Raw genomic sequence first — 23,183 nt, 5'->3', positions numbered from 1 at the left:
ATTAGGGAGCGATGTGAAGCGTCATTAGGTCATGCTGCAAGGAAGAAATCTGAAATTTGGAAGGATTTAAAGTATCAATTACGGTATTTAGGATCGTAGCTCGAGGTAATTAGAATAAATTGTCACATTTACATTCCAAATATGACATAGACTATCTTAACATTAATATGGCCCATCTGGCGGTCCCAGCATAACCCCCACTACTGTGAAATATCCCGGATGCACAAGTTTGACGCTCATTGTGTGGTCCCCAGGCTCTACGCGAAGACCAACAAGTTGCAACAATGTTTGCGCGTATTTGCTGTGTCCTTGAAGCCGTTTCCTTCCCATGATGTCATCGTCCAGCCAACTTTCCGCAATGCCGCAATTCCAACATGTCCGTGTCGCTAAGACAACCGATCTCGTCCCAGTGCGAGGTTTATAATGAAGAGGAGGTATTGTAAATGACATTACAAGTATGGCCCCAACATCTTTTCCTGTCCATCCACTGTATGCATCAGCACGACAATTGCTCTCTGTCCAGCATTCTCCATCACCAATACGTTTGTTATGTAAATAATCAAAACCGTAATTTTCCATCACTCCAACTTCCATACTGTTTTTTATGATTTTCCTCTTGAAATTCGGAGTCAATGTCGTCCAACAAAGTGGATGTCTGATAATCTTGTTTTCTCTGTCTGAATGAACATCGGTCGCGGAAGCAATTTGCTCACGTGATTTGAGCTGTCCAATAAGAGACCACGAAGCTTCATCATGTGATTCAAATTGTCCAAAAAAACATCACGAAATAGGTTTATCGCCATAAGCGCTATATGCGCATGCCCCAATTGATTTATGTGATGTCCGTCGCTACAAACAACTTTGCATGTATTTAAAGGAATTCTGTATTTCCCATCTACTACGGACAAACTGCATCGCGCCAGCTAAAAGTTGTGATGTTGTAGACGTCCGAGAGCAGCCGCTGGCCAAAATCTTCCAGGCTCGCGCAGCCTTGATAGTAGGAACGACCGCTGAAAAGATTGACGTATAGAACTGCTGGCTCGGTGTCATAGTCAAGCAACTTCGTGTAGCTGCTCAAGAGGCAGGCAGGCTAAGGTTGGCTTGATTCGGTAAGTCATGAAGGTCATTAACAGACATCTCAAGAAAAATAAGGTCAACATTTTCTTGAACGTATGATTTGTAACAATACTGAAAAAAGTCACTTCCGGTCCCTCCCATGGCAATTTGACGCATCTTAAGATGCGAACCGGTGATAGGCGTTATGACTTTTTGCCACCAATCTAAGATAACACGAAAAAATATGCCCTCTGTTGTGCCTTCGTCTTTCTGTATGCCCCCTCCGGCTGTGTTCGAGCCTCCTATAACGGATACATGAACATTCTCGCCTCTAAAGACTTTGTAAAGTTTGTGTTTAAGTCGTTTGTTCCACTTGTTGTCTATAACATGATGCAGCAAAGTTTCGTGGATTCCTAGAGATTCAGCTGAGTTGAAACGATCTTTAAATTTCCAAATGTGAAGTGGAGACAAAAGTAAAGCACTTCGCAATTTCACTTGACCTTCATCGTCCAAGAAATTTGACTTCTGTCCATGCTTTATGTTTTCATTTTTAGAACTTGGTTTCGTGGTCTTAAGTCTGTCCTTTGTTTCTTTTATGCTAGCTTTCGCTTCATGTCCGTGGATTTTTACTTTATCACCAATTAGCTTCAACATTAGCGATTCCTTTGATGACTGTTCGGCTATTTTCTTTCGATTAAGATCTGTTCTTTCTTTAGATACTTTGTTCGATTTTCTTGCATTTAAATGACTCCTAGCACTAGGATGCTCTTGTTCTTTAGAATACATCTCACGCAAAGACTTGCTTTCACAAGATGTTCTTTCCATGTTTTTCTTAAAATTATGCTTTAGCTTGTAAAGAATCGTCTCCCTCGAAAGCAGTTTCGTTTTGAACTTTCTTTTGCTCATCTGCTAGTGAAGTTTTCTCGAGAATTTTCTCATCATCGTCCTTATTTTTCCGGTAATAACTTTGTGATTTTAAACTGCTTTGAGAATGAGCAACTGTTCTTTGCTTTAAATGTAGCACAAGGAAGATTTACCAATACTGAATACAAAAGCAAATAGACTTAAAGTCGTAACACCTAGAATCCACATTTCAACAATAGGCACGAAAGTCCATTAGCCATTCCTCAAACAGCACATTTATAAAAAGCACAGCAAGCAAGGAATGAAGTTGTCTATGAAATCAGTTACCGAGCTCGAGATGATTTTTAGAAATAAAACGTTTGCCATTTTATCTTCATTGGAGCATTGGAATGTCCTTTGATGATTCAAGGTCACTTTTTGGATTTTTATTATTTTTATTATTTCAGCTGTAGTTTTTCCAATGACCTTGTCCAAAAAATGCTGCTTTATAGCAACAAAGAAGATAGACAAAAGCGCGCTCTTTACAGGTGCTTCATTAGTAAAGATCGTGTAGCGTGAACTTTGTCGTACTGCCTAACAAGCTAAAGAAATCTTTAATCTCTTCGACAAACTCTTAAATCTGTTGCTTTTAAATTGGATCAGAGCCACGATAACATTTTATAACCAAATTAAGCACCGTAGAGACCACTCGTTCGATAATCAACAAAACTGCAATCAGAAATGACTTTCTTTTGCAGTTTCATCTGGCACTTTCAGGTTAGGATAGACCTTCACACTTCTGTGTTATTATGATTGAAAAAATACAATTCCTTAAGACCAATCTAAAAACTTCTGTCTTCATATCGTCGTTAGGAGCGAGTCCATTCATAGAAGTCTCTCGTATATGAATACGATGTTCAAATGCATGTGAAGTCAATTGTTGTGGAAATATATTGCTTGAGCTTTTAGTTGTTGTTCAAATCCTGGCAGCCGACAATCAATACACTGATTACACAACGTATCAATAAAAATACTGATTAATATCTTAATTGAGTGAAATGATCCTTGTTGTTGAGCTGGTCCTTAATATGTTATTGTAATAAAACTATTTTTCTTTTGACTGAAAATCAATAATATGTACAAAAACATATTAGCCGATTTCCATTGAATGACAAGTAAAGTTTCTATAAAAAAGCTAGTCCTCTCTGTAATTTCAGACTGATCTTGTAATATCTTCAGAATGTTCCAGTCCTGTATCCTTCTCAATCATGATTAGGAAATTTGACATAAAAGGATAATCTCCATGAACAATATGGAACACTGTAAAATAGTCACAGTGCAAATATGACAAAGAACTGTTTACTTTTCCATTGTGACGTCAGTTATTTGAGAGTCGTAAATTAGCAGGGCTTAAAGCCTCGAATAGATAAAGTAGAGCATCGTTTTCCAATTTTGCTCGGAGACAGTTCAACGAAACATGGGTTTTCCCGTTCAGCGCTTCGTTGGTCGAATCGATCCGAATTTAATCTGTGGTATTTGCGCAAACGTCCTAGAGGCTGCAGTAGTAACACCTTGTGGTCATTCCTTTTGTCAAAAATGTTTGGAAATGTGGCTGGAAATATCTGAAACAGATTCGTGTCCAAACTGTCGCACGACGACGCTTCTCTTTGATCTCATTCCCGTGCTCACACTCATGGAATAATCTTCACACGGTTTGCGTCAATATGGAAAATGGTTGCAAACGAGTGATGACGCTGAAAATCTTCCAGCGCATGCTCGTGAATGCGATTTCGCGAAAATCAAATGTCATGCTTGCTGCGAAGAGATAAGAAAATTCGAAGTTGCCGAACACCACGAAGTTTGCAGTGAGCTAAATAAAGCGAGGGAAAATGTCGACCAACTAACAGTGACAAACTTCGTAAGACGATCAAAGTCTTGAAGCAGACCTGAAGAAGACGAAAAAAGCCTTGAAGTTTTCCCAGAATGAGCTGCAGAAAGTGGAAAAGGAGGAGCGAGTTGCGTGACGAGATGAATGCAAGGGAATGCGATCCTTCATCCTATGATATTGACTGGGATCCTGATTATAATTATGGCTATTCTCCACAGAGTATTTCGTCGTTGTCTCGAATAATCTCCAAGTACTTGCTGGAAAGACCTGTTTACATCGACCAAAATCGGATTTTACTCGGCAAAGCGTTGCTATGAAATGTATCACGACTTCCTGGTTACAAACAAGATGTCCTTATTCTTGTCGCAACCTGCATCGCATCTAACTGGTTCAAAGATCAACAAAGAAAATGCTTTCAGTCGTGGTTACGCAATCATTACACCTCGAAATAGCATTAGCAAGGAGATATAATGCTAGTTTCCATGATATTATAAAATTAATGAAATTGCTCTTGTGATGTAAAATTTGATGTAAAGTAAATATGTTATAACGAGAAAGGATTTTTTCCAATAACCCTGGAGTTGTTATTTTCACTATCGGTTAATCCAGCCAAAAACGTTTTTGCCTGCCTTGACGACTTGATCTCGTTCACTTGCGCACGGGTATGACTTGGTGATTTATGATGTCATTCTGTATGCTCGCCTCAGTCTCTTGTCAGGGTCATTCAATGTAGTTACGCTAGGGGTAACTATCAATTCCAATAATTACATATAACATACCTAGTTATTCATGTATATATATGTTGTTTGTTAACAGTAGTTTCATAGAACATATAACAAAGCAAGAATATTTTAGGCGTTTATAATTTTAAAGAAATTAAATTTACGCTAAGCAGCTTGTATGCTGGATTGCGCTTAAAGGCTTTCGGGCGGTGGCTAGTTTTCTTGCTGTTTCAACGAGAAAAGGTAATTCGGATATTTTGGACAAAATTATCTCACTGATTTTAGCATGCAATCCGTAGCTTAGTAGCAAACGTCGCGCTTTAATTCATGCATTTAGATTTTCACTGTTTACAAACAGTAACTATACATAGTTATACCAATATATGAATACTATAATTAAATAATACATATGCTTAAAAACGAATACACGCGACCAAAACTCAAGGAAACCAATGCTTATTTCCTTGAACTTAGGATCGTGCATCCTGGTGATCAAACGAATAAAAAACTTATGAAAACAGACATCAGACATCTGCCACATCACACATGTATACCACACAATACCATTTTCGCTGTTTTACCTGTACAATGATATTACATTACACGAGACTACGACAAAAGGTTTCGGTTATAAAAAAACACTAACAGGAATCAAAAGAACAACTTTGTTATTTAGCAAAGGCAATCATCTTTTTGCGAGTGCTGTCTGCTGATGACCAGGATTTTAACTAAAACACTATAAACCTGAAACGCCGTCTTTGATCTTCATTCGTAGATTAACGTAATCCTCAACAGATTGACCCAAGATTATTTGGACAAAATCCACGACAGCGATAATGTAAATCCACGTCAACTATAATGTAAATCCACGTCAACTATAATGTAAAACCACGACAGCCGTAAATAAATCTACGATGATGATTGCTATCAATGTTAACTATCATTCAATCCACAACGAACACGCTGTATTTATTGCAGTATATGAATACAAGCATTATATTGAATTTAAGCATTTCAATTGGAACACGCACTTTTATACAAAAAAATTAGCCAGTGCGAGGTCTTTGGATGCGTGATTTGTTACCATATTAAACTTAAAGTTCACCATAGCTTTTATCAAAGCATCCACACATTAAAGTAAATGGTTTGAACCCGAGTATCGTTACATGTTTGTAAATGTAGATCGTCCAGGTTGGTATAGTCCTGAGAAGGACTGTTTTTGTTGTTCTTGACTGACGTTTCGACAACCTTAGCGGTACTCATCTTCAGAGTCAAATGAGGAGTAGACGTCAGGTTAGCCGTATTTGTTATCTGGTTCTTACGTCATTGTATTGTGTGTAGCCTCTTGTGTGTTCAACGGGGACTTAAAAGTCCTGCCGGAACGTCAGTCAACAACAACAAAACAGTCCTTCTCAGGACTATACTCAACCTGGACGATCTACATTTACAGACATGTAACGATACTCCCGGTTCAAACCATTTACTTCATTACGATCATTTGGACGACAGAGCGAACAACTTGCTAACGACTACATACGTTTTGCAAGCAACGTCAGACGCATACGCCAACCACTCTGTTTCAACCACCGCTACATGGATTTTGGTCTCGTCCCGGCAGGACTTAGAATTAAGTCCCGTTGAACACACAAGAGGCTACACACAATACAATGACGTAAGAACCAGATAATAAATACGGCTAACCTGACGTTTACTCCTCATTTGATCAGGATGACTACCGCTAAGGTTGTCAAAACGTCAGTCAACAACAACAAAAACAGTCCTTCTCAGGACTATACCAACCTGGACGATCTACATTTACAAACATGCATCCACATATTGTCCTCCTTTCCATCATGCTCCATTAAAAACTGTAATCACATGGTTTCCTCGGGATCTTTTGTTATCACAGAGATGTTTACTGACAATATTTACTTTAAAATATCCCTCATATTCATTAGGGACGTTTAGACTAAATATCCTTCATCAATAATAAAACCATAAGTAACATGTTTGTGGATGAAGATCGTCCAGGTTAGTAAAGTCCTGAGAAGGACTGTTGGTGTTGATGCTGACTGAAGTTTCGACAACCTTAGCGGTAGAATCATCTTCAGAGTCAAGTTGACAAATTTGCTTGTGCAAAGCTTTGAGAAAAGAGCCGAACAATTTCAAAATTGTGCACAATTAAATCAAAAAAATACTCTCAGTCTGATTGTCTGTTTCATTTGAGTATCATATCAATTCAAATTAAACGAAATGAGTTTCATCCATTCGACGTTGTAGAATAAAATAGTAAAAATTTTCAAAGCGTTTTCATATAAAGCAGGTTAGGCAATCAATAAAAGTTTTAGCGACCTGAAATTTTGAGTTTCCTTTCTTACTTTCTTTATTTCTCTTCCAATTGTCGCCATAACTATTCATGCTATCTTTGTTTCAAATTTCAACTTTATGATACTATTTCAGTTGCATTCTTCACGATAGCTCATTGTCAAGTTTCAAGAGAAAATCAGCATCTTTTCCTACAGAATTTAAACACGTTTATTGGCAAAAGCTCTAAAATAGTCGGTAACTTCCCAATCTGACTGAAATGGCTATCATTCGAACTTATTTAATAGAAGAGCCTGTAGCCGTCATTGCAACTCGAGGCTTACACCTTTGAATTTATTTATTTCAATTGCCAAGGTGAAGGTTTTGCCTGTACCCCTTAACTGTGTTTTCAGTCAAAATTTTTTAGTTTTGCATAATTCGTGCCCAGTTTTCTTCATTTTCACGCGGAACAAAAGAGGCGCCAATTTAATAGAAAGTCCAACGTCCAACATGAACCAACTTTTTCATATTTTTCAAATACCTTTAAAATTTCCTTTCAAAAGAACGCTTTTACAGACGAAAATCAACCCGAATAAGAAACTCCTTGCTTATCTCTCACATGGCCTCACTGTAACTTTTCGCCTCAAAATTTGTTTCATATATTTGCGTTGAAACGAAAAAGATGTTGGGCGCGCAACAAGTTGTCGGAGAAAATATGTCGATTCACAAATATATATTTTAAAAGTATTCAACAAAAATTTTGCTTCGAAAACGTTCAACATAGAAGTAGGTAATAGCAGTAGGCAACACACTAAAAATAAAGAAAAATTTAAAAAGATTACAACCTGTCTTTCATATCAAGTATCCTCTTGAAAAAACACACTGGGCACTGACAAAATACGCAGTTTAACGCAGAATTGTACAAAAAATAAACGACGAAAAGATTCACAAATAAAGCAATTTGTAGTTATACATCAAACTTTTGCAACAGAATTTGTCGATATTTCAAGTACATTTTTAAAAAATTAATAAAAATTTCACAAACCTTCGAGTCTTTAGGGCATCAAGCACTAGGCCACTAGTGGAGTAGCAAAGTGATTGACGTGTGTTATGATTTAGGATCATTTGATGGACTTATTTCCACTGCTTATCTCATTGGCTGATTATGAGCCTCTAGAATTTTTATTGGCTGCCTCTTTTTGACCTCTGATTCCCTTTTGTCCTTAGGCTAACATATGAAATATGTTATCCCAGCTGAGCGAGAACGTGGTATTCTATGCTTTTTTTCACGTCTTTCATTAAAATGAAGATAGTTAATATAACTCAATAGTTCACTCTGCAAATCTTTCTCGACTCCGGCCATTCCCGAGCATACAACGAATCTTTACGAGTATTCCCGAGCGTTCTTTATTAAGAGAAACTAGCAAGTACTTACTGTCATACTTTCTATAGGACCGTATTCTCATTAATAAATATATCTTTAAACAATTGGTGAAACAACTCGCTACTTTCAATAATGGTGTTAGCAGACCTTGGTCGTAAAATTACAGAGGCTCTTCGATCCTTGAGTAATGCAACTATTATCAACGAAGAGGTATAGTTTGTGCTTTAATATCTATATAACATATTTTGTAACTTATTTTTTATCTTATTCTGAAAGCTTTTGAAAAAGATTTCGTTGAATTAACTTATTTTGAATGTTGTTTTACCCACGGAAAATGCTTTCACTTCACTATGGGCTTGGATTTACTCAATCACTAAGTTATAAGATTTAAGATCTTTCCTGGATTTGATGGTTCTAGGTTTTAAATTCCTTACTTAAAGAAGTGTGCAAAGCTTTGCTTGAGGCTGATGTGAATGTTCAATTGGTGAAAAGCTGAGGGAAAAATGTTAAGTAAGTTTATCACTATTGTTGCATTGGTAAATATATCTGTACTGAACCTTTAGTGCAGAGCAAAGGATTCACGATGAATCATCTCTTTAGGTCAGCCATAGATTTTGATGACATGGCTGCTGGATTGAACAAGAGAAGAATGATACAGCATGCTGTCTTTCAAGAGTTGTGTAAGGTAGCAAAGTTTGGAAACATGGTCATTTTTACCTTGCTTTGTTTCAGTGCTGTGCAATTCAACTGTATTTGTGGTATGCCATTTTAATATTTAGCTAGTTGATCCTGGTGTGAAAACATGGCAGCCGCACAAAGGCAAACCTAATATTATCATGTTTGTTGGCCTTCAAGGTAGTGGAAAGACTACAACTTGTACAAAGGCAAGTATAGCATAGGTCGCTATTTTGATTAAAATGAAACTTTTTCTTTACCTTGTTTATCGCTTGGGCATTTCCACAGTTGGCTTATTACTATCAACGAAAAGGATGGAAAACATGCTTAACTCCAGCCGACACTTTTCGAGCAGGTATGAGAAGAATTTTTGAAAAGTTTGCCGTAGAACTACTTCTTTATTCAGATTAAATCCCTGACTGTATACCCATCATGCAACAGGTGCTTTTGACCAATTGAAGCAAAATGCGACAAAGCTAGGATTCCATTTTATGGAAGGTAGGACAGGACTGTTCTGTAGCTTTGGATGCACGAAGAAAGCCATAAATCATAGAAGGTAATTTTTTGTTTTGCTTGTGCGTTTTTATTCCAGTTACACTGAAATGGATCCGGTGATCATTGCACAAGAAGGAGTGGAAAAGTTCAAATCAGAGAAATTTGAAATAATCATAGTTGACACGAGGTAAAGGAATTGAAAACTCTGTAAAATGATATTTTCAAACACCACAGCTGTCAATTCATCAGCCCGAAGCCTGGCTTTATGTGAATTGTGTGTTTTGTTCTGTTGTGCATATTCATGAATTATGATGTTCACGAAATGTATTTGCAAAGATACTACTTCTTTGACAACCCCGCTTTGCAAAGCTGTACTGTTCCTTTGCAAATTGCAAATTGTAAATTGCTATTTTATCCTAACATTTCAACCATTTCAGTGGACGACACAAACAAGAAGAGTCTTTGTTTGAGGAAATGTTACAAGTGTCAAATGCTATAGTATGTGTAAATAATTATTTTTGGAGCACTTCCGCACCGCAAAACCTTTCATGAAAATGTTTTCGTAACTTAAGGATCCTGATAACATCATATTTGTAATGGACGCAACGATCGGCCAGGCTTGCGAGTCACAGGTATTAACACAGGCTCTTCTTTATATTTTCCTTGTTATGTGTTATGGTTGTGCATCTAGCGGATCGCGGAGTACAGTGTAGCGATAAAAGTGGGTTTAAAATCGCATTATTATTTATAATTACAAAAGTTTAAAATGTGCTCTCCTGGGTATTATACCATTCACCATAGTGCAATGGGGACTCCTGCATTTGGGACTCGGAGGTCAAACATTGTTGAAAACAGGCGAAATTTGCTTTAAACACATCTAACACACGTTCATCCTATGATTTTCTTACATTTTAACGAGCTCTCCCTGATATTTATTACGATATGAATAACTGATGAGAAATCTTGATTCTAACCGATATTGTGTGTTCATCATGCAGCTTTTTTCCCAGTTATTTATGTAACTTCTGTTTTGAAACAACGAGATTTAAGAGAAAACCTCTCCTCCTTTCTCTCATAAAACCTTCTAGTTTTTGATGTTGCATGAAATAAGGAAGAGATAAAACTTGTTATTTTTCACGCGTTTATTTACGTAGCTTGATACATTGGTACAATTTTCAATACGCGAGGCAACTTTATGTGAAACATTTGAAGTTTTCCTACATTCAAAACTTATTAACGATTTAATTAATTCCTTCCTCTCCCCCGTACGCGAGGCAACTTTATGTGAAACATTTGAAGTTTTCTACATTCAAAACTTATGAACGATTTCTTTAACTCCTTCCTTCCCCCCCCCGTATACCCGCACATTTCTGTTTTTTTCAACAGTTAGTGGGTTGGTTTGAAGCATCCAGACATGTAACATACATTTTAATTTGTTCATCTCAAGGCGAGAGCTTTTAAAGAAAAGGTCGATGTCGCCTCTGTTATTGTCACAAAGTTAGACGGTCATGCTAAAGGCGGTGGAGCTTTAAGTGCGTGAGTATCGTATTCTGATCATTAGAAATGCTCAGTACTGCGTGAAAACAAACTTAAAACCTTCATTGAGAAAAGAAGTATGGTATAGCCGTCGTCAAATATCTTTACAACATGCGATATCTTTGAAGATGACTATCGCTAAGGTTGTCGAAACGTCAGTGTACACTAATGTACACCAAGTGTACGTCAGTGTACACCAAGTGTACGTCAGTGTACATCAAGTGTACGTCAGTGTACACCAACAGTCCTTCTCAGGACTTTACTAACCTGGACGATCTTCATCCATAAACATGTTACGATACTCCCGGGTTCAAACCATTTACTTTATGCCATATATCATAAAAATGAACAGTAAATGAGATCGTTGAGTAAGACTTAAAACGAGTGACCTTTTGTATCATTTAAAGCGTTGCTGCGACCAAGAGTCCCATCATATTCATTGGAACTGGAGAACATATAGACGACTTCGAGCCGTTCAAAACACGACCATTTATCAGCAAATTGTTGGGTTCGTTAACTATTTATGATACGTTTGTAGCTACTGGTGTAAATGAAGAGATGGCGGAACAGTTACTTCCTTTTGTATCTCATAGTACACGAATGTACCCTTAGTGTTCATGGTCCATCTTGTAGGAATGGGTGACATCGAAGGACTTATTGATAAGGTCAACGAGCTGAAACTGGAAGATAACGAAGAATTGATTGGGAAACTAAAGCAAGGTTGGTGAAAGTTTTTCAACGAGAATTTCTAGCGGTTGTTTGAGTAATATGTTCTATCCAACGGTTGTTTTTACAAACTCATTAATTGAACAGGAAAAATAACAAGCTTTTTCGGGTCGCTTTGAGTACATAAAGTTTCTTCTTCTTCTAACTGTTTATGTTTATGTTTTAAAGACCATGAAATATTTTTCTTTCGTTTACTTCAGGACAATTTACTTTGAGAGACATGTACGAGCAGTTTCAAAATATCATGAAAATGGGTCCCTTCAATCAGATCATGGTAAGTTTACGCACAACGTTCATGATGGATTTTCAAAATTTTCAATTCGTTTTTATCGACTAACGTTTACAGAAAGCTCGCCCCAGTCCTTTTGCTGATAATATCAAATGGCAAAGGCTCTACGCTAATGGCTGAGCAACCTTAATTAATGTCTATATATTTAGCTATTGCCTAATCCAATCCGATCCCAACTTTTCTACAATATACCTAGCTAATTCAACCTAAGCTAATGTTTAATCCAATCCAAACTTTTCGACAATATACCTAGCTAATTCAACCTAAGCTAATGCTTAATCCAATCCAAACTTTTCGACAATATACCTAGCTAATTCAACCTAAGCTAATGCTTAATCCAATCCAAACTTTTCGACAATATACCTAGCTAATTCAACTAAGCTAATGTTTAATCCAATCCAAACTTTTCGACAATATACCTAGCTAATTCAACCTAAGCTAATGTTTAATCCAATCCAAACTTTTCGACAATATACCTAGCTAATTCAACCTAAGCTAATGCTTAATCCAATCCAAACTTTGCTGCAACATACCTAGCTAGCAAATCTGACCCTCAATTCCAAGTTTTCAACAAAAATTTTTATGGAATTTTAATGGATGAACACCCATTGTGGTTGTATTCTTTCAGGGTATGATACCTGGTTTTGGCAGCGACTTTATGAGCAGCAAAGGCAACGAGCAGGAATCAATGGCAAGACTCAAGAAACTCATGACTATTATGGATAGCATGAATGATCAAGGTAAAACAACCGTAATTGTACCTTTAAATCCCTAACATAATGGTATGCCCTTCGTAGTGAGCGACACTTGCAAATTTTCATCTTTGTTTTCAAGAACTCGATATCTTCAGGGCTCGAAACTATTCTCGCGTGAAAGGGGCGTGTCGCTAGGGTCGCGCGGGATCTGGGACATCCATCCGCGAAGTCGACGAACTTTATCGCAGTATAATAAATTTGCAGCAATGGTGAAGAAAATGGGTGGAATTAAAGGATTGTTCAAAGGTTGGTGAAGAAATAGTTGCATGAAAAATAAATTAGTTTGTGACGAAGTAAGTGTAGTGGCGATGTCTTGAGAAATACTTAATATTTTCTCGCGTTAAGGTGGAGATATGTCGAGAAATATTAATCCTTCGCAATTCCAACGTCTCAATCAACAAATGGCAAGAATGATGGATCCCAGAGTTCTACAACAAATGGGTGAGTTTTTGTCAAACTAACCTCCCCTTAATACTTGAATCTTTCCGACGGTAGACATACGTGCCAAAAATACGAGATCAAATTACAAATTTCGGACAATCAAATGGTCGGACATGGTGTGTATGTCGAATAGTGGCAATAAAATAGAAAGAGGATGCTCTTGGGGCATTCGTAAATCTTATTTTTGAAATACAGAAATACTAATTATAAATACAGAGGGTGTAGGAGTAAATAAAAGCCATTTTCCATCATATCAAAGGACTTTAATTATACCACAACTTTCGTAAGCCGTTGAAATTATGTATATATATATAAAGCCAATATAAGGTAAAGTGGATGTCAACTAGCAGTGGAAGCTGGGTGCGATTAGGTATGCAGTGGCTTAGGGGCCCACACTTCGGTCGCGACCGCACTCTCCCTGCGTACCCCGAGCAAAGCCTATCGCAGGTGATCTCGGGGTCTGATGGGCGGAAGCTTGCTATTGCATCTCCCAAGTAGGATAGCGTGGAGGGGCCGAAATCTCCTACCGAAACGTTAACATGCGGCGTTCTAGTGCCTTACGCTTAAGAAGGTATCGGAAGCATGGACCGAAACGGGTTTTGCTTTTGAATTTTATTATTTTATCTCATAAAGGACCTAGAACATCCAAGGATACTGCAAACGTTCAAAAAACTTACAATTTAAGCCAACTCTAAACATGCTTATACGTTTTTTTACCTTTTTCACTCTCGCATGAACGAAAGCATCCATGAGCTTCGTGGAAGAAAGGGATTATCTACTTTTACAATAGTTTTTCGGAGATAGTATTTGATAAGCTGCCATTTTATCGTCTAAATTGAACCCTTATGTCATAAAATTTTAACAAGTTTCTTTATCTTACAATATTTTCATGATTCAATCTGGAAAGTAACTTCATTTCTCGAGTAATTTTGTGTTTAAACCAGTAAACCTTTCGGATTCAAAGGAATTTTTTTGATCGCACAGAGACAGTTGTCCATTTTATTACGTACATACATGCAGTATGCCTTTCGTTGCAAGAAACCACACAACCAAAGAATATCCAGATCCGATTTTGGCTGCATCTAAGTAAGGCCTTTAAGACCCGTACAACCCTTACAAAAGACATTAGCGACCAAGCTTTCCTTTGATCGTTCTGCTTTATTCTAACGCAAAATAGTTCATACTTACTGTTATGCCTTATACTTTTATAAATACTCGCTCTGAATAACAAGAATCACACTCACAAACACCCCAAAACTCAAAAGCATCTCCTAACCATTTTGTTGCCACTATTCTACATAAACAATACTATTTCCGACCATTTGAATGTCCGAATTTTGTAATTTTATCTCGTATTTTTGACACGTGTGTCTACCGTCGGAAAGGTGGATTGATGAACTACGAATAGCGGCACGGCCAGCTCGATTTGTAGTCGTTCCATGCAACGTGCTAATGTGTTTACCAAAGGAGTACAATCAGTTAACTAAAAAGCTAGTAGCACTGGCTTCGAGCTGGCTTCACTGCCGAAGGTTTGATTTGTGCATGAAAGTGACCCTGAAGTTTACAGACGTAGATGGACCCCCGCGTACGTAATAACTGTTTTGACGTTCATGGGATAACTTGTTGTGTACTTCGGCTCGAGTCTCTTTCTCAAAATATATTTTCCTGGTTTTAAGGTGGCATGCAAGGTTTGCAAAGTATGATGCGACAATTTCAAGGTGCTGGCGGAACGCAGGGTGGCGGTTCGGGTCATAATTAGGATATGCGGGGTAAGTTTCGTTAAACCCAAAACACAGCTTTATCGTTAGTATGGTATGGACCAGCTTATGATATAGATGAGCAGAGCATTGTAAGTTGAACTTGAACAATGCTCGCGAGTTTACGCGTTATAAATAATACCAAACTTTCGATATATTTAATGTATATATTTATATATATTTCCTCTATAACCTTTTAACTTATAATAACATTAAAATTATTGTTTTGATATTTTATCGCACCAAGTAACTCCGATTTCAACTTTGGCTTTTCGTATTTGTTTACACGACAACAGTAAATTAAGTTCCATTCACAGCAATGTAACCTTAGGCCATTTGGACATGACTTAATATGTGTTTCTTCGCTTGAATTACCTGAGCGGCAAATCATAAAGTATTTCTAAGCAGCAAACACGCGCTAAATTATGAACAATGATTTAGAACCCAGTCCACTCCCTAGATATCTAACTACGCGTCAAGGCGAGGCAAGGATGCCGTATCGAAAGGTGGCACAAAGCGAAACTCAAAATAGAAAATAAGTTGAAAGTAAGCTTAAAAACAAATCCTATCAAACATTTTAAAAGCGAACTTAGACTATCAAATTTGCAACTGTATATAAACTCGGGAAAAGCGGATTTTAGTGTATCGTCAGTTTGGCCACCTTTCAAGATGGCGGCTAGCCTAACTCGTAACCATGGAGTTTTAGCTCCGTCAGATATCTAGTAGACTGGGTTCTAGGTCATTGACAGTGAAGCTCACACTTACCTCCGACTGATTGTGGCCGAAGAACGTATGAAGACATTCCCGCCAAACAATCTTTCAAATTGACCGTTTCATTGATGTGATCTGTGGTAAAATGTGTGATGTTATACAATACATTTCCTCGCAAATACATCGAAGAATCATTGAAAGTTGAAACTACCTTCAACGTGTTGTTTAAAATGACTCAACACACCAAATTTCAGCGAACAATTGCGCCACTAAAATAAAGCAAAAGTTTGATGTGATTTTTCCGAGTGGAAAATAATTTAATTCCTACAACCACTTCGAAGATGCGTTGAAAGTGAATTGTTTGAACCCGGGAGTATCGTTAGATGTTTGTGGAGTCCCGACCCCGAGAAAGACTGTTGGTGTTGGCCGTGACTGACGTTTCGACATCTCTAGCGGTTGTAATCTTCAGAATAAAGTGAATCAAGTCACTGTCTACAGCTAAGATTGTTGAAACGTCAGTCAACATCAACACCAACACTTTCCTCAAGGCTCTCGACGATTGTTGATGCGTACTTTACAACTGTGATATTTCCTAAGATCTAGTTTCACACTTGATAAACGACCATCTCGACAACCCGTGTAGATCTACAAATAAAGAGGAGATTGATGTTACAATATTGCTTGTAAAATTTACAAAATAAACGAGGGGCGTCTGTGTGATATACATATGTTGCTTGTGAAATTTTACACATTAAAGGAGGGACGTCTGTGTGATATACATATGTTGCTTGTGAAATTTACACATCAAAGGAGGGACGTCTGTGTGATATACATTTGTTGCTCAAAAGAAATTTACAATATGAAGGAGGGACGTCTTTGTGATGCACATTTGATGCTTGTAAGTTTGGACAGAGCACAAATTTAACCACTTCAAACTATGATAAATTTTCGAACAAAAATGAACGCGATGTTCCGGCAAACAAGAATATAATTTAGATATTTTTACCATATTTCCAAGAACACATAAGGAAAATATCATGTTAGTGTTCCCGCCATAAAGTTGAAGAAGTTCGCCAGTCTAAATTAATATTGCAATAACATTTTCAATCCATTGGCATACTAGAATATCCATATACTTTAAATACTTGCATCTCCATCTAAGTCTATCCTATGATGTACTTGCATCTCCATCCAAGTCTATCCTATGATATAATTGCTTATCCTTATATACCTGGCTCAGCATATCAAATTACCTCAATATCGTAACATCGAACAATCTTATCAAGAGATGACGTCACCAAGACGCCTCCCAGCGCCTGCAGACCGCTGACACTCATTGTGTGCCCGCTGTAAGAGCGCAACAACTCCAGTGTTGATGTTATGCGACCTCACAACAGTATCCGCTGACCCACTGTACAGTACATTCTCCACGACCTGCATGCACAACACTGTCAACTTGTGATCTTTTATATGACGTATGAGCAAGCCAGTCTAATGGAGTAGAAGTTTCAAAGTTGATTGTAATCATCGGCAGTTCCAAATCAAACAGGCAAGATCGTGTCATGTAGTTATGTTTCGTACACGTTGTTTGTTGGCTGCTAACCGGAGTTTGCTATTCCGTTTGTTGTACAGTGTTCATCAAAAAGTGAATCGAACTTTGATATAATATTGTGCATTTGACATTGTGTTTCACGCTTCTTTACACATGGCAAAGAAGATGAATCCTTTCCAGCTAAGGATGTATTTTTCATTTCATAATAATCAGAAATAATCGAGGCGTCTTAAAATAAAAATTGAACATCGAAATTGCAATTTTTACCGCTGCGAACTGAACCCGAATATTGAGGTTTTACTGCCATGAAATGAAACAGCGATTTATCCGTGTCAGCGGTTTTGCATCGTAAACGTTGAAATCTTCAATAACTGCACTCGATTTCAAACGATGGAGAAATGCAATTTCAGCTTCAAAATTTTATTTAAGGTAGTACACGATCATTTCTGATAGCTTCGAAATGAAAACATAGCACTAAAAGCTTTAAAGCTCGCCCATTTCGCTACGTGAAAATATGAGCAAAACACAATATCAAATGCACGATTTCTGTTGAAGTTCGATTTATACGCAATACATAGCGAAAATGATTTTTACCATTTGATCCCGGATGGTGATCGTCGCATCAAAGAACCCGTACAAAGCAAGGAACGTTGACCTTCCGTGCCTGATGACAGACAGCTTATTTTATTCGGCACGTGACAATTGAACTGATCTATGCACTCGTTGGTCTGATGGAAATGATCACAAAACATTTGAGATTTAGTAAAGTCGTGACAACAACGACAATTGACGGAAGCATTTTTTGGATTGAAAATCAAATCATCACGCTACCTTTAAATCAACAACGGTTACATAGCCACTGCTGAGTCCAACGAAGAGTTTACCAAACGCAACGTGTAAGCACATTACTCTTCCACGAAAACTAAACTTGTATGTACATGATCCTGACTGTGGGAACAAAGCGCATGTATAATGGTTAGGTGATCCCGTGTTATACCGTGGTACACCTAAATATACCCTCACCTTAATGTCGTATGCGCAGACTGTCTGGTCACTGGAGCCGGTATACATGCGGTTATTTTCCCTGGATATCTGCATTATAAAGCACAGAAGGAATGAATGAATGAATGAATGAATGAATGAATGAATGAATGAATGAATGAATGAATAAATGGATGGATGAATGAATGAATGAATGAATGAATGAATGAACGAATGAATGAATGAATGAATGAATGAATGAATAATGAATGAATGAATGAATGGAATCAAAATCTTTATTTTGACACGCTGGCCTCGTCAACTGGGGTTGATTTCCACGAGGGGCGTGCTTAAAAGAAGGAAAAAATGATCGTTTTGTTCAAACCATCTTAACTTCTCTTTGCAGATATTTCAGGAATGAGCTGAATGGATGTCGAGTTAACGGTATTGGTAAATGACAGCAATCATAACATAGGAAATATACGGGTATGTTTATATAATTTCTCTTTTCTCTTAATGACTGTACCTGAAGACAATTCACGGCTAGTCGGTGGTCTTCATAAGTCCGCAAACATTCGCCTGTCTACGTACAAAAAATACAGATGATAAACGCAACGGCAAACAAATTGAACTTGTAGTGTTGACTTTACGTTGCTTTGGGCCTTCTTTTTGATTTACAAACGAGGCCAGATTGGCGTTTGTACGAAGCGTGGATAGTGCTCTTCGTTGCATACAGTCTTATGAAAGTAATTATGGTTGCCATATTGTATTCAAGAAAACAGAACTTCGTTTTCTTTGAATTAACGTTGTAATCTTTTGATTGTCCATTTTACATCGTTGCGTTTTGTCTTTTACGAGATATTTCAAACAATTGTAAGAAAAACATATCCAGTGAATAGCACAATTCAAGCTTCGAGCAAATATCTGTGTCCACAACAAAGAACTGAGTATAATTATAAATCCAGTATGAATCTATTTTAACTATATAATAACTCCATTTCGCGCGATGTAATTCAATTCACTTCTATTAAATTTGGGCTACGCTCGAGAAAACATTACGAAAATTTTATTACGAATGTTTAACGTCAATGCACGGGTTAATAGATAGCTAGTCCCAGGCCTTTTTCCTATGGCCAGATTAACAACATCTAATCTATAGCTTGGGTTCACATGTTTTACCTTGAGATCGAACACGCGGACAGTGTTATCGACTGAGGCGCTGTATAGCTTTCCTTTGAAGGGCTACAAAAGATCAAAGCACACATATATCAGATAATTCTCGTAGATTTCCAAGTGTCGTCAAAACCGTGACTTAAATTCAAATTCAAATTTAATTTTATCGGTCTCTTCCGCCAGACGAATGTTGAACATTTGACTAAAACGACAAACGTTCCACTTTATTGGTACTTCACGTTAAAATAACTTGGGAAAATGTACCACCGGGGATCTAAAATGGGTTTTATTCAATTGTCGAACTTTGAAGTTTAACAGAAACAATATTCGACAATTATACCCACAATGCAACCAACTGCGTCCGTGTGCCCAACATAATCCATTTCTTCCAGTGCAACAGCATTTTCATTTTGAGCTAGTTAAGCAAAAACAGTTAATGGTTGCATGTTCATCTCTACAAAAATACATATATGCATTGAAAAAATATTGCCGAATAACCTAACTTAGGTACTAATATATCACGTTGAGTACTCAGGTACTAATATATCACGTTAAGTACCTATTTAGGTACTAATTTATCACGTTGAGTATCTAACTTAGGTACAAATATATCACGTTGAGTACTCAAAGGTAATATCAGAATACAAGTACCTACTTACTAATTTATCACGTTGAGTATCTAACTTAGGTACAAATATATCGCTTGAGTACTCAGTTAGGTACTAATATATCACGTTAAGTACCTACTTAGGAACTAATTTATCACGTTGAGTACCTACTTAGGTACTAATATATCACGTTGAGTACTCAGGTACTTATATATTCACGTTAATTACCCATATTTGTACCTTGGTCCCTATCGAAATTGTGAACCGTACTGGAGATACTGTCTTGATCACATCTGAGAAAACGAATCGGTTCAAAAAAATGATTTTCTTGATTAGAGCTATGTGAGTCACAACTCAGAATTCAAAATTACCTGATTGCACTAGCCAAGCTTGCCCTTTCTTTTTCAGCAATCACCTTTTAGATACATAGATAGATTATTTTTAAATCTGAAATCACGTAGCCGCCAATGCTGAATGGCGTGAAATGAACAAGTATAATACACATTACATATTTACAAAGGTAAAGTTAAGAAAAAACTAAAATATATTACGATGCATTGATTAGAAGAGATTTCAATTCAGAAATAAAAGATGTTTACTATGTTTGCAAAGGTTTATTCAAACCGAGGAGACCTTCGGGAGAACTCTAGAGCAGATCAGTGCAAACCGCATGCTCGAGAGTTCTCCACAAACGTCTCTGACTTTAGCATAACGTCTATTATTTTATAAATAATAAAATAGAGACTTTGTCGTGGTGACAAATCTGAAAATAGTTCTAAAGTGCTCTTTACTAAAAACAGTTCTTTTAAGAACTATCAACTTATTATATTACTTTTACCATTCACTATGGTATTAGCTAACTTTAATTATTTTCATCTTTTATTTCTATTATAAAATAACAATATTGCAAAACAGATGAATTTAAAACAAAGTTTTAATTATTCCTCAACCATGTATTCATGTTGATTTGCAAATTTTCGTTGATTGATTGATTTAATTGATCGAGCTCAGATAGGTTAGCACACGCCAATGCAAACTCAGCTTTATACTCGAGCTCAGATCGTTTAGCACACGCCAATGAAAACTCAGCTTTATACTCGAGCTCAGATCGGTTTGCAAACGCCAATGAAAACTCAGCTTTATACTCGAGCTCAGATAGGTTTGCAAACGCCAATGAAAACTCAGCTTTATACTCGAGCTCAGATAGGTTAGCACACGCCAATGCAAACTCAGCTTTACACTCGAGCTCAGATCGGTTTGCAAACGCCAATGAAAACTCAGCTTTACACTCGAGCTCAGATCGGTTTGCAAACGCCAATGAAAACTCAGCTTTATACTCGAGCTCAGATAGGTTAGCACACGCCAATGCAAACTCAGCTTTACACTCGAGCTCAGATCGGTTTGCAAACGCCAATGAAAACTCAGCTTTACACTCGAGCTCAGATCGGTTTGCAAACGCAAATGAAAACTCAGCTTTATACTCGAGCTCAGATCAGTTAGCACACGCCAATGCAAACTCAGCTTTATACTCGAGCTCGGATCGGTTAGCACACGCCAATGCAAACTCAGCTTTATACTCGAGCTCAGATAGGTTAGCACACGCCAATGCAAACTCAGCTTTATACTCGAGCTCAGATCGGTTAGCACACGCCAATGCAAACTCAGCTTTATACTCGAGCTCAGATCGGTTAGCACACGCCAATGCAAACTCAGCTTTATACTCGAGCTCAGATCGGTTAGCAAACGCCAATGCAAACTCAGGTTTATACTCGAGCTCAGATAGGTTAGCACACGCCAATGCAAACTCAGCTTTATACTCGAGCTCAGATCGGTTAGCACACGCCAATGCAAACTCAGGTTTATACTCGAGCTCAGATCGGTTAGCACACGCCAATGCAAACTCAGTTTTATAGTCGAGCTCTCAGATAGTTAGCACACGCCAATGCAAACTCAGCTTTATACTCGAGCTCAGATCGGTTAGCACACGCCAATGCAAACTCAGTTTTATACTCGAGCTCAGATAGGTTAGCACACGCCAATGCAAACTCAGCTTTATAGTCGAGCTCAGATAGGTTAGCTCGCGCCAATGCAAACTTAGCTTTATACTCGAGCTCAGATCGGTTAGCACACGCCAATGCAAACTCAGCTTTATACTCGAGCTCAGATCGGTTAGCACACACCAATGCAAACTCAGCTTTATACTCGAGCTCAGATCGGTTAGCACACGCCAATGCAAACTCAGCTTTATACCAATTGGCGCACGCGTAGTGTTGTTGTTATAATACAAACGTAATTATATACAATAGCAACGAAATGCATTTTGAGCATGTAAGTAAAGCCAACGAATTCTCATTTCAAAGTCATCGACATCTCATACCAACCTCTTTTGGTGGTTCGCTTTCAAAACCGGCTCTTCGGTGCTTGTGATTTCTACGCATCCCGAAAGTACGGCACTTTTCTTTCGGTGACGTCACCGGAAGTACTTCTACATCCAATGACGTCACCTTTATGTCTTTTAATACAGCAGAATGGGTGTGTTTCTGTGAAGGGAAGCATGATGGGTTTGACGTTTGCCTAGAATCACGGTTCCATCGCTTCTTAGTGTTATCAACGATCCGTTGCTGCCTTCGAACGTTTCCTCTTGCCAGTGGGGACACTGGGGAAATCCGGAACTTCGTGGATCACTGAAAATAGGCATTGTGTAATACTACATTCGGGGATACAGCACGAGTTTCATTATGATTCATTTTGTGATAACCTTTGCTTGAATTATCGATATCCTTTACGGTCCCACCGAGGTGACTTTTAGATCCCCACATCCCGTAATTTCCCATCACCATCATCACAATCTCATTTTCTTCATAGCGTCATCAGTCTCCATATGGTGATGATGAAATCCACCTTTATCATCCATTGAATCAAATTTGTCACTTCTTTTCTTCCCGTCATTTTTGCCACCATCATATCTCGACTCGTTGCGTGGCTTCAATTCTTCCTCGTCTTGTTTCATTAAAACATTCTTGCTTTCTTGCCGGCGATTTTACTTTGGCGAAGATTTCTCTTCCTTTGAAATCCGTGTTTTCCCTGAGCGTCAGTCAGGATCCTAACCTCTTCTGCCTCGAACAACATCGATTCTTCGTTTAAGGTCTGCTTCGGTCGTTTGTAATTGCTCCAACTCTTGCTGCAATCTTTTGTATCTTAAACTGTGTTGACGTGACTCGTGACTGAACTATAGATAATTCCTGGATGTACTTTTGCTCTTCACGTTCGAGCTCTAGCAGGTCAAT

General features: G+C 37.8%; 2 protein-coding genes, 1 long non-coding RNA gene and 2 pseudogenes across 3 annotated transcripts; 3 read left to right on the top strand and 2 right to left on the bottom strand.

Annotated features, from left to right (window-relative positions):
* Positions 1 to 69: 69 nt before the first annotated feature.
* On the bottom strand, positions 70 to 1,881 carry LOC124453448. Its single transcript, XM_047004263.1, is given in 4 exon segments — positions 70 to 678; positions 681 to 849; positions 903 to 1,039; positions 1,084 to 1,881. Coding segments are annotated over 4 exon segments (1,620 nt in total). The 3' UTR covers positions 70 to 162.
* Positions 1,882 to 3,376: 1,495 nt separating this feature from the next.
* LOC124453447 lies at positions 3,377 to 4,267 on the top strand (annotated as a pseudogene).
* A 4,532-nt stretch (positions 4,268 to 8,799) lies between these two features.
* LOC124453279 lies at positions 8,800 to 9,080 on the top strand. Its single transcript, XR_006951039.1, has 2 exons — positions 8,800 to 8,882; positions 8,977 to 9,080. It is a non-coding gene; the product is annotated as an uncharacterized LOC124453279 (long non-coding RNA).
* A 34-nt stretch (positions 9,081 to 9,114) lies between these two features.
* On the top strand, positions 9,115 to 15,127 carry LOC124453445 (annotated as a pseudogene).
* On the bottom strand, positions 15,029 to 16,943 carry LOC124453275 (zinc finger protein 106-like). Its single transcript, XM_047004057.1, has 6 exons — positions 16,836 to 16,943; positions 16,589 to 16,660; positions 16,156 to 16,227; positions 15,794 to 15,851; positions 15,637 to 15,717; positions 15,029 to 15,246 (listed from the first exon to the last, which is right to left on the bottom strand). Exons 1-6 carry the CDS (start codon positions 16,917 to 16,919, stop codon positions 15,068 to 15,070), a joined length of 546 nt encoding a protein of 181 aa, XP_046860013.1. The 5' UTR covers positions 16,920 to 16,943; the 3' UTR covers positions 15,029 to 15,067.
* Between the last annotated feature and the right edge of the window lie 6,240 nt (positions 16,944 to 23,183).

Source organism: Xenia sp. Carnegie-2017, unplaced genomic scaffold (assembly GCF_021976095.1).
Source record: "Xenia sp. Carnegie-2017 unplaced genomic scaffold, XeniaSp_v1 HiC_scaffold_25, whole genome shotgun sequence".
NCBI classification, from domain to species: Eukaryota; Metazoa; Cnidaria; class Anthozoa; order Malacalcyonacea; family Xeniidae; genus Xenia; species Xenia sp. Carnegie-2017.
This window is presented reverse-complemented; position numbering and strand designations above follow the sequence as displayed.